The 14,559-nt window shown below is 38.4% G+C and overlaps 1 protein-coding gene across 1 annotated transcript in view; it reads right to left on the bottom strand.

Annotated features, from left to right (window-relative positions):
• The window catches only part of LOC126260367 (protein eyes shut-like), a 276,950-nt gene that overhangs the window by 220,019 nt on the left and 42,372 nt on the right, over nucleotides 1-14,559 (bottom strand). Inside the window, exon 5 of the mRNA XM_049957695.1 lies at nucleotides 6,953-7,069. Coding sequence (XP_049813652.1) covers nucleotides 6,953-7,069 — 117 coding nt within the window. The remainder of the gene's footprint in view (nucleotides 1-6,952; nucleotides 7,070-14,559) is intronic.

Raw genomic sequence — 14,559 nt, 5'->3', positions numbered from 1 at the left:
TTGAAGCTACCCTTATCATGTGCCCACCCCTCTCCCACCTGGGTATCTGTAAAAAAACTGCTGTCAGTTAAGTGGGCTGGCTGACTTTGTGGTCTGTTAATAAGGCCACGTTTTCATGGCTGAATACCATAAATTGAGCATTGTTGTCAGCTGGAAGCACGGACACTGTAAGTTTGTTTCTCATGCTACTGCATTACGTATGCAGCCACCAGGTGTAGCTGATCTAGCTCAAGCCACGCTTTCCACTGCCACGGTGAGCAAGGTCCATCGCGGCATGGAGTCTGTGAGCCAGCTCTGTCACACTGAGAATCCATTACGCTATGTGGCTCGCTTCCCTGATACACATGAACATGGCCCTGCTGTAACCTCATATTACTGCCATCGCTACCGCCCTGAGTTCTGTCCTGCTACTTTGTCATGCTGCCGATTCTGCTAACTGCCCAAAATGTAAGTGCATTACAGCTGCCCAGTTGCTGATCTGTCAGTGGCGATAATCAAGGATGTTGCAGCTAGTAAGCAATGAACTGCCTTTCCTTTGCAAGTGGTGCTGCAATCCAGAGCCTTCATTTTGTTGTATAAGACCTTATTTGCCATTGTTACCACTTTTACACCCATGCTGGGTAGGAACGAGCTCACTATACGCGTACAGACAGAAAGCAGAGCAGAGGTGAGGTGAGTAGTAGTGAGGACAGGACATGTTAAGGCTTTGTAAGAGTAGATTAACATACTTGTTCTTAATAATTTTGACTTAGAGAAGAGGTTAGAACAGATTCAGGCACAACTTTCCATCTTAAAGAAAGATTTGAGCATTAGTCTACTATTCCTAGGAACTTAGGAAACTTGAGGCTAGCAATACCATTGACCCACAGTCTAACATAGTAAATAGTGTTGCAGTAGCCACTTTCAAAAAACCCTCGGAAAATGTGTTCACCTTTCTGTAGAATGTACATGATGTTGGCTGCCTTCAGGATTGAACCAATTTCGTAGGATGTCGTTTGGTTTGAGAAAAGCATCCACCACTACATTTCAGCAGTTCACAGATCGGATATTAAGAGGATTGAAACCAACTATGTGTTTAGTTTATTTGTATGATATAAGTGTGTTTTGACACACCATCAGAGAACATGCTGAATGACTAAAGCATGTTTTAGTGTGATTACAAGGGGGTAATTTGATGTTACTGGAACATTCTTTCACAGAGTCACAGGTTCAGTTCCTGGGCCTGGTGGAACCAGATCAATGACTTACAGAAGCAGTAGATAATTTCCCTGTTCTCATTAATATCTAGGAATCACAGTCATTCAGTGGGTTTATAAATTATTATCACCGGTTCATCAAAAACTAGGTTTGTCAAAGATTATGCTCCTGTGACCAAACCTGTGCCCAGCTTACTAAAAATATTGGCATCTTTTGGATGGACTGCAAAATCAAGACAACACTGCAACAGATTAAAGATGTTTTGACAAAATCTCCTTTGTTATTATAGCCTAATGTCTGTCTTATCTTGTGATGCTAGCAACTCTTTAACGTGATTTGTTATAAGCCTGGAACAACATGGGAGAAAGAAACCAGTTTGTTTTACCTCTCACCAGCTCAGTTAGGAAGAAATCAACTAATGCACAACTGAGAAGGAGTTATCAGCTTTGGTGTTTAGGGTGTACTATTTTAAATGCTACCAATATGATACAAAAAAGTTCACAGTCATTACTGACCATACGACTTCACCGTAGCTATTGAATTCAATGCATCCAATAAGTTGACTGCTGAGATGGGCACTAAAGCTAACTGAAAATGATTACACCATTCATCACAAGCCTAGAAAGTTACATCAGAATGTAGATGCATTGATCAGGATGGTTCATGTTTTGTAAGCAGATGAGGTGCTTATTGCTGAGGTGCAAGAGGCTTAAGAACAGGATGCAGAATGCTGACGATGCACTGCTCTTCTATATTTCATAACTGAAGATGGTATCCTATATCACAAAATGCCCCTTGAGAATCAGTTTTTGATACCAAAGGCATTTCAGCATCATTTCATCACACAATGTCACTACAGTACCCAAGTCTGTTATAGCATAAAGTATAATATTGAAAATAATATTCCCATGTGTATTCCATTCCTGGACACACACAGGACAGACTGTGAATCCAATTGCAAACCTTATCTGAAGCCTCTAGACCCATTGAAATTTTAGTTCAAGACCCTATGGAAACCTTTCCATAGACACAACAGAAAAACAAGCAAATTCTGCAAATTATCGACCACTTTCCCTCCTCTACAACTTTTGAGATTGTAGCTTTAGATATTGTGGGACTTTTTTAATGGATGCAACAGGAGAGCAAGAACATTATGTGAATTATCAGCCATCTTTCATGCTACCTGATTTCGGTACCTGTTGCCAACATGATGGCCAAGATAGCGGCAAAAGCATTTCTCACAAACCTAGGATTGCCTTTTGGATGCCCTGATGCCATTTTAATGGCCCAAGGAACCAATTTTATGTCTGCTTTATTTGTACAACTATGTAAGTTTTTAAGAATTGGGAAGTGGATAACTACCCCTCCCATCCTAAAGCCAATAGCAGAGTGGTACAGGACCATAGCACAATCATTAAAATATCTTACCATGTGAACAAGACACATATTGACTGGGATCAATATTTGCCATAAATTTTCCTCCAACCCTAACCTGCTATCCCTCTTCCTCCTCACCCCACAGCCCTTCTGTACCCCCGCTACCTATCCCAGAAAAGATCACTGCTCATGTCAGATGCAATCACAGCTGAGCCTTTGCACCTGGAGATGACAGTGGCCAATATATGTAGGAGTGTTATGTGTGTGTGCGTGTGCATGTGTGTGTGTGTGTGTGTGTGTGTGTGTGTGTGTGTGTGTGTGTGTGTGTGACCCAATGTGCTTGTCTGCCACTTAAAATATTGTGTGGTAAGTAGTTATCTATAATTTTCATATTGTTATTATTCCATCACAGATTTTCCATTGTTTGGAAATGAAATTATTTTTTAACCACAGACTGAGAAAATGGGTCTCATTGGGAATATTACATTTTAAGGTTATTATTATTATAATTGCATAAAATTATACAAGAAAGAATAACAGTAAACATTACAAACAGCTCTAGAAATTCAAGAGTAAAACAAACAGTTAATTTAGGAGCAGATGAAGACTACATGTGTATGATTTACATACTATGTTATCATTTCTGTCGTAAACAACACACACACAAACACAAACACACAAACATGCACACCCTAAGAGCACACACATGTTCTCACTGTTTCACAATATTTGCTGTACCATTTTTGAAATATGCAGGTGGAGTCAGCTCTAACAGATACCACTCATCACCTGTTCCTTGCAACACCCAATATTGCCAATGGAGTCAGTTTGTTTCTAGTTATAATTGAGATGTTTCTTAAAGTGCAATTTTATGTGTCAATTTAACATAGTGATCAAAAACTAATCAAGTACAGTATTCAGTTTAATGGCAGGTGTTAACAGGGACTGAAAAACACAAAGCATAATCAGTACTCCAACAGTGGCTGAGTGGCCCTATTTCAGGGCAGTAGCAGACTGACAGTGATTGATGAACTGGCACACAAAATGGCACAAATCAAGCAAGGAAGAGTAGGTGAACAAGTGCTTACCAATTTTTCAGTGTCTACTGCTGTTGTCAATTACATTAGGGAGTTCTGAGAGCAAGCCACAGAGCCAAATTAATAATACAATCTATTGCTCTGTATTTTACTACACTTTGAGATAAAAAAAAGCCAACTCCAGTGTCCCCTACCAGTTTTCATATTTTTAAACATTGGTTTGCCTCATCATCCTTGCTTGGACTGCTCTTTCTTGAATGTCAGCCTGCACACCACACTATCTGTCTGCTAATGCCATACAGTACCACTACTCAGCCACTGCTGGAATACTGGATACTCTTTGTGTTTTACTGTTCTTGTTAACATGAACCATTAGATAGAATATCCCACTAGACTAAATGAGGTTTTTTACTGTTGAATATGCAAATGAAATTCCTCTTAAATTTTTTATTAGATCTACAACTTTGCTTCCATCAGCGCGCAATAGATGGCTGTAGCAGCAACTGGTGGTGCAGGTTGTAGTTAAGGCATTTATAAATATAACACCATCACACTATTAGTCAATTTGTGATTGCAACATAAAGTTATGCTAAATTGAATATGACAACTGAGACCAATTCTTGTCATTTGCAAGAAGTTTTAATTTTCTGCTTTAACACAAAGAAATCTGCAGCTGAGGCTCATAAAATGATGATTAAGACCTATGGCGAGGCAACTATTAGTGAAATAACGTGCAGAGAATGGTTCAAGAATGGTGATTTTGATGTCAAAGATTGTCACAGGTGTAGAAGCGAGAAGATTTTCGAAAACACCAAATTGGAGGCATTACTTGACCATGATGTGTGTCAGATGCAACAGGAATTAGCACGATCACTGGGAACACAAGTCATTTTCAATCGACTGAAAGCCATGGGAATGGTACAGAAGCAAAGACACTAGCACCTTACGACTTGAAGCCAACAGATGTAGTGGAGTTTGTTTGCTTGTGAATAACTGCTTCCCAGGCAGAAGCAGAAGGGATTTCTGCAATGTATTGTGATTGGGCATGAATTGGTTTCTTATGATACTCCTAAATGTAAGAAATCATGGGGACTTCCTGGCCATGCTTCCACATCAATGGGCAAACCAAATACTCATAGCTAGAAGGTCATGCTCTGTATTTGGTGGGACCAGATCAGTATAATGTATTATGAGCTACTGAAACAGACTGAAACCATCACAGGAGATCATTATCAAAAGCAACTGACATGTCTGAGTTGAGCACTGAGAAACAAATGGCCACAATACAGCAATAGGCATGAAAAGTTGATTTTACTATGTGACAGTGCTCAACCTCATGTCGCACCACCTGTCAAAACATAACTGGAAATGTTGAGTTGGGAAGTTCTACCCTATCAGCCATATTCTCCACACATTGCTCCCTCTGACTACCACCTTTTTCGATCAATGACACGTGGCCTGGCTGACCAGAACTTCCAGTAATATGAACAAGTGCAAAATTGACAAAAGACACTCCATTCTTCTATTGCAGGATTCATGTGCTGCCCAAAAGATAGGAGAAAATAATAACCAGCAATGACTGTTACTTTGAATCGTAATAAAGCCATGAATGTTGAGAAAAAATGGCGGAAGCAAAGATGTAGAGCTAATGTTTTTATTTTACTATTACTGTTGTTTTTAATGGCGAATAACCAACAATTTCGACTAACATTGGGCATCGCATGAGACACATGAGGAACAGTATTGTTTCTGCTGACTCCGTCCTCACACTGCAAGTACAAAATTAAAAATGTCTCCTCTTTGGAGAAACAATCATAATGTACTGGGTGTTTTGGAAGGAACAGTAAGTATTGTAAGAGGTACTAGGACAGACTAGTTCAAATAAAACACTCCATATAAGTGTCCAATTGTTATTTTCCACAGAGATACAGCTGTTAGAATGTAACCAAAACAAATACTCATGAAAGTCATTAAACAAAAGCAAAAGATTATGTTAAAAGCTGATTTTCATAAATTTTACCTCTGACTTCGTTGCACTTTCAAATTTTCTTGACAACATCACATGTAACTCTCCTGACGTCATCTCAGTGTTCTTTTATGACGGCAGCTCTATTCATAATCTGAACAGTCAGTTCATCTCTTGTGTTTACATTTTCTTTGCAGATTTTGCCTTTCAACCACTTCCAGAGGTAAAAAAATCTAAAAGGGATAAAGTCTGTGGATCTTGGTGGCTGACAAACATGACTATTTCTACTGGTTCTCTCCAGGAAATGTTAGGTTTAGATGTGTCACCTGATGACTAGAATGTCCTGGAGCCCTGTCATATTTGTAGCCAAAGGAACCTTTTACAATAATGGTGTACACTCTAGATAATGGCACCTGAAGACAATGCAGCATCACAACAGGCCCAATCAACTGACTGTCTGTCATGCCACACCAGACATTCATAAGGAATTGTTCTTGAAAATGTATCTCCACAAAGTTGTGTGGGCTTCATTGGATCACAGATGTGAGTTATCAGTGTTACTGATACCATCAGAAATGAGAGTGGACTCATTAATAAACAGTATTAATCAGATTATTTGGCAATATGAAATTAGCTAACAACTATATTCCAATTATATTCATTTTGTTCTCAGAGATGTTGAATCCACTGTAAATGATAAGAATAGAGGCTGTGCATAAATCCACCACATTCTTGTATGTGAAACAGCAGTATGTGAAGAAATTCTTCATGTACTTGTTGAAGTGCTGTGTTCCACCAACTGAATAATGTCATCTACTTCAGCCAAACTCTGTTCATCTGCACATTCAGATGAAACATTTGGCTGGGCACTGCACCAGTCCCACACAGTTTAATGGAAACATGAGTAATCACTCTTGAATCTGGTACTCTGTGATTGGGAAATCATCTGTCCATATTCTCTACAAGCAGCACCATTTCCATTATAAAACCATACCCAAATATTATACCAGCATATTCGACATTTGTAAATACATAAAACATGCACAAATGATACAGCAGAATTGGCCAACTAATCACAGACACAACCACAGATGAAAAATTCAACTATGTTAAGTCAAGCACAACTTCACAACATGAATTTCAAAATAAAAATGAACATCAGTAAACAAACCAGTAGCAACTGGTGTACTATCACACGAAATGAAAACTTCCCTATACATCCAGCTGTATTTCTGTATCCAATAAAAAATGAACATATATGGAATGTTTTATTCAAATTAATCTGTACTATCACACACACACACACACACACACACACACACACACACACAAAGAGCTGCTAATGGGATGAGACATAAATAAGTAAAGAAATTACCTGGAGAGCAAATACAACTGAATGATATTCCCGGTCCCTCAATACAGAGTCCTCCATTGTAGCAATTTGTTTCTGCTGTGGTATTGCAGACCTCTTCATCAATTTCACACATTACTCCTGGAAGAAACAATCCTACATGAATTTATTTTGAATATGAAACATTCCAACAGTGATGTATTTTTATTATATCACTTTTCGATGTCTGTTCATGTCACCTGTGACTACAGAAGTAGCAACAAACACAACAAGAAATGATTTAGAACATACCAATAAACTCCAAACCCTCTTGGTATTACAAACTGTAATCACAGCTTTTTGTAACCAAGAGCTGCCACTAAAGAATTTACAGGTGAGATGAAAGACAGAAAAAAACATATGGGTAGGGCAACTCAAACTGTAATCACACTCATAACAGATTTCATACTGAAGAAAAATATGAAAGCTACCTAACCAATTATTTCTTTGTTTTCATAGTCTGCAATGTTTTCAGCTATTCATTTACATGCTGTAAGTTACAAGGATTCAATAATAACTCAAAAACCAATTAATATAGCTCTTTCTACAATGAGACTCACTATGTTGGAAAAGACCAAGGGATTGGTAGAAAATCAGGCTTATGAACATTTCACAAGCTAAAAAAGCATGGTCGTCTTTCATTAATAGTGATCAGATCAGCGTAATATGTCTGCAAATATTATGAAAAGGAAAGACTGTTACTTACCATATAGTGAAGATGTTGAGTCGCAGACAGGCACAACAAAAAGACAGACAATGGTCATGTGTATGTGAGTTGTGTTTGCTTTTGCATGTGTCTCTGTGTTGTCTACTCCAGAAGACAGCCTTTTGGTTTTTTTTTTTTTTTGTGCCTGTCTGCAACTCAATATCTCTGCTATATGGTGAGTAGCAATACATCTTTGTCACAACATTGTCATTATTCCATCCTGGATTTTCCATTGTTTAATCATCATTTGTTGCATTTACAGGTCTTTAAGGCCTACAGCAGAAAAAGAAGGGATACAAACCACAATACAAAAAGAATACAACAAACTGCACATCACAAAAATTTGCAAAGGTACACATTACAAAAACAAAAAAAACACCAGTCAGTCACAATCTCAGTATATGAGACATTTACTGCAGGTGGCGGTCCATCGCTGTCAGTCCCCAGCCTCATCTTCTACGGCTATCGGCTCCACTTGTTTGAGTATTGCCAGTACCCGATCCTTCTAATGCATCCTTGGTCATCCCTATGGGCATCTCCCAGCATGTTGTGAATGGAGAACATGGCTAGGGAGGGATCCATCAGCTCAGAAGATGTGGCCAAACCACTGTAGCATCTTCTGCCCCAATATGCGGCAGATGTGTGGCTTTCCATACCACTGGTAAAGGTCTTCTTTTGTTCTTCATTCCCATTTACCTTCCCAGTATTGTAGACAGGTCCACATATCTTTCACAGTACCTTCCTCTCAAACGCACAAATTGCTTCTTCAGTTGTTGCTGAAGTTGTCCAGGTTTCATAACCATATAAAAGTACAGCCAAATCTTGCATTTTAAGCGATAACAGCCGGGATTTGAATAGATTGTTTAGGCTGAAGAAAATGCATTTAGCATTTGTTATTCATTGCTGCACCTCTTCTGTCTCTTCACTTTTATTGGTCAGTTGGATCCAAGATATTTGAATTCTCTTACTCATCCAAAGGCATACTTGTCAACAATAATGGAGGGGAGAGGAGCTTGATGTCACAAGACGATAAGATATTTTGTTTTGCACTGTGGAGGAATCATGAAGTGTCAGCACTTACTTGCTCCTGGGTGTTGCCAAGGATCACAACATCATCAACAAATGCCAGGATTACATCCATTCCCACCATCTTCATTTTTCTGTTTCAATCGGTGTTGCGGCTTGCTTTTTCCAAGGACAAGTTGAATAGCACTGGCGCCAATCTCCTTCTCACAATCCATTTTGAATACCGAATGGTGACGATAGTTGGCTGCTGAACCTTACTTGGCAAGTTGATTGGGAGTAGCAAGTTGCTATTAGTCAGATGTATTTAGGTGGAATGTCGAGTTCTTCTACCGTTTTCCATAGCATGCAGCAGTTAATGCTGTCACACACTTGTCTAAAATCAATGAAGATGAGATGTAGTTTCCAATCGAACTCCTAAATTTTTTCTGTTAGTTGCCTCAAGGTAAATATGTGATCAAGAGTCGACCATCCAGAGATGAAGCCAAATTGATAAAGGCCTATAATTCCTTCAGCCTATAGTTTCAAGTGGTTTAGGAGCAGCTTTGTAAATACTTTGAACCCAATCTCAAGTAGAGAAATCCTGTGGTATTTGGATAGTTATGTGGCATATAGTTGCGCCCTTCCATTCTTTAGGAATTTTTTCCACTGTCCAGGTGATAGATATTAACTGCTTCAATGCCTACACCAATGCTTCACCCCCCAGGCGTAGCATCTCAGCTGTAATAGCACTACACCTGGATCCTTGTTGTTCCTGAGAGCCTTTAGCGCAACACAGATTTCTTCCTCTGATGGTTCAAGGATTTCCTCACTATCAAATTGGACCTGTGTCTGAGTTGTCAACACTGTTAGGCTGTCATGGTTCAATAAATTCTTAAAATGTTTTTAAGTATGTTTGTCTGGTCTAGGAATGGTAACACTTCACCAGTCTCACTCGTTAAAACCAATGTATGTTGCTGGTAGACACCGCTGGCAAATCTTCAGGCCTGGAAAAAAGGGCCTGATAACTTTATCTCTTCGACTGCTATCATCAGATTTTTTTGGTGTTCCCATGTCTTCCTCCTTATGAGCTAGTCTGTGTTTCGCCTCGCCTCACAATAAGCTATTCTTTTATCGTCTGAGGATTTCTCTAGCCATTTCAGCCTCCTCACTGAGCTGGTCTCTACAGACTTCTGACATTCTTCATCAAACCAAGGTTTACTTTTGTGTCTTGGAAGGCAAACAAGCTCTTCATTTGCGCTCAGTAGCACTGCATTCCGTAGTGTCAGCTATGTGCCTTCTATGTTGTTAGGATCTTCCAACGTTTTGAGATGTTCTGCAAATTTTTCTTGGTATCACTGTCTCACTGCTACAGCTTTCAATTTTTCCTTGTCAAAGCAGACCATCCTTTCTGCATTATTTCGTCATTTGGTAGACAGTTTCAGACAGACATAGTTTGGCTACAACCAAAAAGTGGTCGGAGTTCATATCTGCCCTGCAGAAGGTTCGTACATGTTTGGCACTTCCATGATGCCCTCGGTCAACTAGAAAATGATCAATCTGGTTCTTCATACTTCCATCTGGGGACATTCAGGTAGCCTTATGTACTTCTTTACGTGGGAAGTACATACTTCTGATGGTCATTCTCATTGTTTCAGCGAAGTTAATTAGCTTGACACCATTCTCATTGCTTGTTTCATGGCTACTATCAGGGCCAATTGTTGGGCAATACTCCTTTTCTCTTCCCACTTTGGCATCGAAATCTCCTATTACCAGTTGGATTGAATGCCTAGGTAGCCCATCTACTACATTTTCTAGCTTGAGATAGAAACTGTTCTTTGTTTCTTCGTCAGCATCTTCTGATGGGGCATGACAGTTGACTAGGCATATCTTATATGGTTCAGCATTTAATATCATCCAGCAGATGTGGTCATTTCCATTGTTTAATTCACCTGTAAATAATTTTATTGGTTGCTAATAAATAAACGAACATAATGAAGCTGATATTGCAAAAAAGAGAGGAGGCAGAGAAAAAAGGGGTAACAAAGAAAGAAAGAGAGAAGAAAAATAAACACTTGTGCCAGATGCAATTCATCTTTACATCATTCCAATAAAACACATTTTAATGATTTTGTCTTGCTTATGAGAGAGTGGTTTAACTGCCACAACTCAAATTACCACTGTTCTTTCACAATGTTGAATGTATGATTATTGAAATTAAACGCTTGAGTTGCCAAATATGTTACAGTTTTATTCACACAACAAAGTGGTTACACTAAGGACATAACATCATATGACTTAGTGAAAGTGGTTCACTTTGTATTTAGTTGATAGAAAGCAAATGATCATGTTGCACAGCTCATACAGCTTTCATGAGGAATATTTTTCTCTGGTTGTGTCTAATTACTATTGGGATTAGTCACATTCTTGATACACACAAATAACCATCAAACAATGATAAAGAGTTCTTTGCTGATTATGCAAGCATCATAGTTATGCACAAAACAGGCAGGACATCAGAAGAAAAATAAATGAAATATTTTTAATAATTATTCAATGGATTACAGTAAGTGCACAGTGTTTGTCAAAACACCAAGTTCAGCAATGTTAACAGATTTTGGCTAAGGAAGTATCAGAAAGTTTGTTTACTTTGCATACTTCCATTCATTATTGCCATTTGGAATAATCTTTGTAGGAGTTCTACAATTAAACAGAAAGAATTAATTGCACACTAAACACATCATAAGGATAATATCAAGTGTCAGCACCCGATTATCACTGAATCATGCAGGCTTATTCATCAAACTAGGTATATTGAGAACAGCCTCACAATACATTTATCTTTTATTAAGTTTGTTCTGAGTAATAAGTCACAAATTGAAAATAATACAGGGTGGCAATAAAGTTCTGCTATCATTTCAAAAACTCATAACTTAGAAAAATCATAGCTCTACTAGAGATAGAGCATCATTGTATGTTGTAAAACCATCAGAAATTCATAAAGTTTTCTTCTGTTATGCCCGACTTTTAATATATGCACTGCTCACTGTACATAGAACATCAAGGTGATATTTGAATTCTGTCCATGTACAGGTCGGCATTCCAGTCTCATTGATTCACGCACAATAGGTAGCAGTGTTATTGAATGGCCTTGTGTACATGTGATCCTTGACATAACTCCACAAAAAGAAATCTAAAGACATGACATCAGAGGAGTGCGGGTGGACTATCGTGACCTATCCACCTCTCAGGAAATGTGTGTACTTCCTGCATTTCGAAACTATGATGTAGGAGGGTATCATCATACAGGAACGTAATGGACATTGGCATCTCTTTGATCTGTGATTGCAAAAATTGTTCAATCATCTTAAGTTCAACATTTCCCTCTATGATTCTCTCTCCAAAAGAAAAATGAGCCTGCCACCCTATCGTGCATTAGGCTATCCCAAACACTAAGCTTCAAGGTATCACAGATGTTATCATGTATGTTGTGTTTTCAGAGCTACAAATCCTATTGTTGTAGCAATTCACATGTCCATAAATGTGAGATGTTGCTACATGTGAAAACAGGCAATTTTCCAGGTAGTCATTGTCAGCATCTACGACTGCCAGCATGGTACATGCAAATGAATACTGCAAAGGATGATCATTTGGCTGCAATGTGTGGTCTATTTTTCACTTTATATGCAAAGAGGCATAACCATTTATGTACTTTGTATGCAAAGAGGCATAACCATTTATGTAACACTTCATGGACAGTTGATCTTGCTTCCTGCAATTTGTGTGATGCTGATGAAGTGACATCTTGGGGCTGCATTAAATGCAGATTGTATTCTGTCAACAAATTTGAGACATATGGGGGCATCCACTTCTAAGAAGGTTATACAGACTTTCTTTTTTAAGTTTTTGAAACCTCACATTACGCTTGTTTTCTCTGATGGTGCCCAGGGAAGTCACCATTGTCTAAAGGACCAACATGGCCGAATTAAGAGGTACATAGTGAGACTGCAGGAGGGAGCATATTGCCAAGCCAGGGCATCGTAGCAGAGAATGAGTTCATTACAAAATCAGCACTTTTCTCCCAGTTACCAAGGCCTCATTTGATTTTCTCTCGCACTCCCATTAATCATGTACTGTAGGCAGGGGTCACAGGCATTCGTTCATCAGCAATCATTGCCATGAGAGCAATGCTTAGTCCAACGATATGGACTGCCATTGGGAAGTTGTGGTGACTTCCCATCCAAGTAACAACTCTTAAGCAAGAAAAAGTCTTTCAATTCAGAAAATTTTGAATAAACTATCACCGGTTCCTTTCAGACAATGGCTACCTGTATATATACCTGTATACTACCAAGTACTCAACACTTGAGGTGTTTCTGTCTGTGGTATCCTGAGGTATCAGTGGTAGCAGATCATGCTCTGGAAGACAGACACCAAACTGCAAATAGTGAAACATCTTTTATTAAATGGACAAATGGTTTCTGTCATAGCATTATGAAAGAAGCAATCGAAATAAAAATTTCAGATTTATCCTCACTAAAGAGAGTTGCCTTCAGCTAAGCAGAGCTTGAAGTGAGTGCAGTGGTCTTCAAAACATTATCTTATACAGAACCGGCACATCGCAGGTGGCAGCATGGCTACAAAAGGACAAATCACACAACAATCAACACTTGACTATAGCCAAAGAGCACTTGGCTGAAAACTTTTGGGTTTTTAACCACTTGATCACTTGACATGGCTGGAAGTTTGAGAGAATGTTATCAGTATATGTAGTTGGGGAACCACACATTTAGATTTTATATATATTTGTTAGATTTCTTTAAGAGCTCCTGTGTATTCTTATCTATATCAAATTTTCTGATTGTTTTGAATAGTTAGCCTGAATGTGGAGTCATAAGCCTATTTAAAATCTACAACCATATACAAATATTTTTTTAGTTTTTCTTAAAATATTAACTTCAGATCGCGGATCTGTAGTGTACAGGACCTACCTCTGACAAACTTGTGTGATGTTCTTCTAATTCTGCATCCAACCTTTCTTCAATTGTTCTGGAAGTGTTGCAGAAAACAATCTGCATGCTACAGAGAGAATAGATATAATCTTATGGTTGTTGACATATGTTCTGTCACTTTTTTGTGTAGTGGGTGGACTTGTGTTATTTTGCAGTCATTTAAAGTGCAGTCCAGTACTTTTCCTTCTTTCCAGGTTTTTTTCCACCAGTTTAACTAGTACCATTGCATTTCTCATCTGCTGTATTTTAGAATTTCTGCTGATGCTTTAAAATTCTTCAAATAATTCAAAATTGTTCTTATTTCTTCATCATTTGGAGGTTGATTTGTTCCTTGAATTATGTTAGATTTGCCTAATTCAAATATTTCGTTTTGTTCCTTACAATTTAGTAATTTAAAGAAATTCTTACTACAATTTTTCACTTGTCCATACCAAGATTACCTTCTTCATTCCTAAAACACAAGCCCTTTGGCTGAAAGCTCTTTAATTTCATCTTAAATAATTGATAGGTGTTTATACTATAGTTTTTCTTGAAGTTTTGATCAATCAAATCAGATATCTCTTTTTGTACTTTCACTGAGTATGCTTTTGTCTGTGTCCTTTTTAATGTTGCTAAAAAAATGTAAATGTCATGTGACTAGGGCTCCCCGTTGGGTAGACTGTTCGCCGGGTGCAAGTCTTTCAATTTGACACCACTTTGGCATCTTGCTTGTCGATGGGGATGAAATGACAATGATTAGGACAACACAACACCCAGAAAATCTCTGACCCAGCCAGGTATCAAACTCGGGCCCTTAGGATTACCATTCTGTTGTGCTGATCACTCAGCTACCAGGGGCGGAACAATGTTGCTATGCTGTTCATATTCTTCTT

The sequence above is a fragment of the Schistocerca nitens genome, chromosome 5 (assembly GCF_023898315.1).
Source record: "Schistocerca nitens isolate TAMUIC-IGC-003100 chromosome 5, iqSchNite1.1, whole genome shotgun sequence".
NCBI lineage: Eukaryota > Metazoa > Arthropoda > Insecta > Orthoptera > Acrididae > Schistocerca > Schistocerca nitens.
The sequence above is the reverse complement of the archived record's forward strand: the minus strand, read 5'-3'. Positions and strand labels throughout refer to the sequence as shown.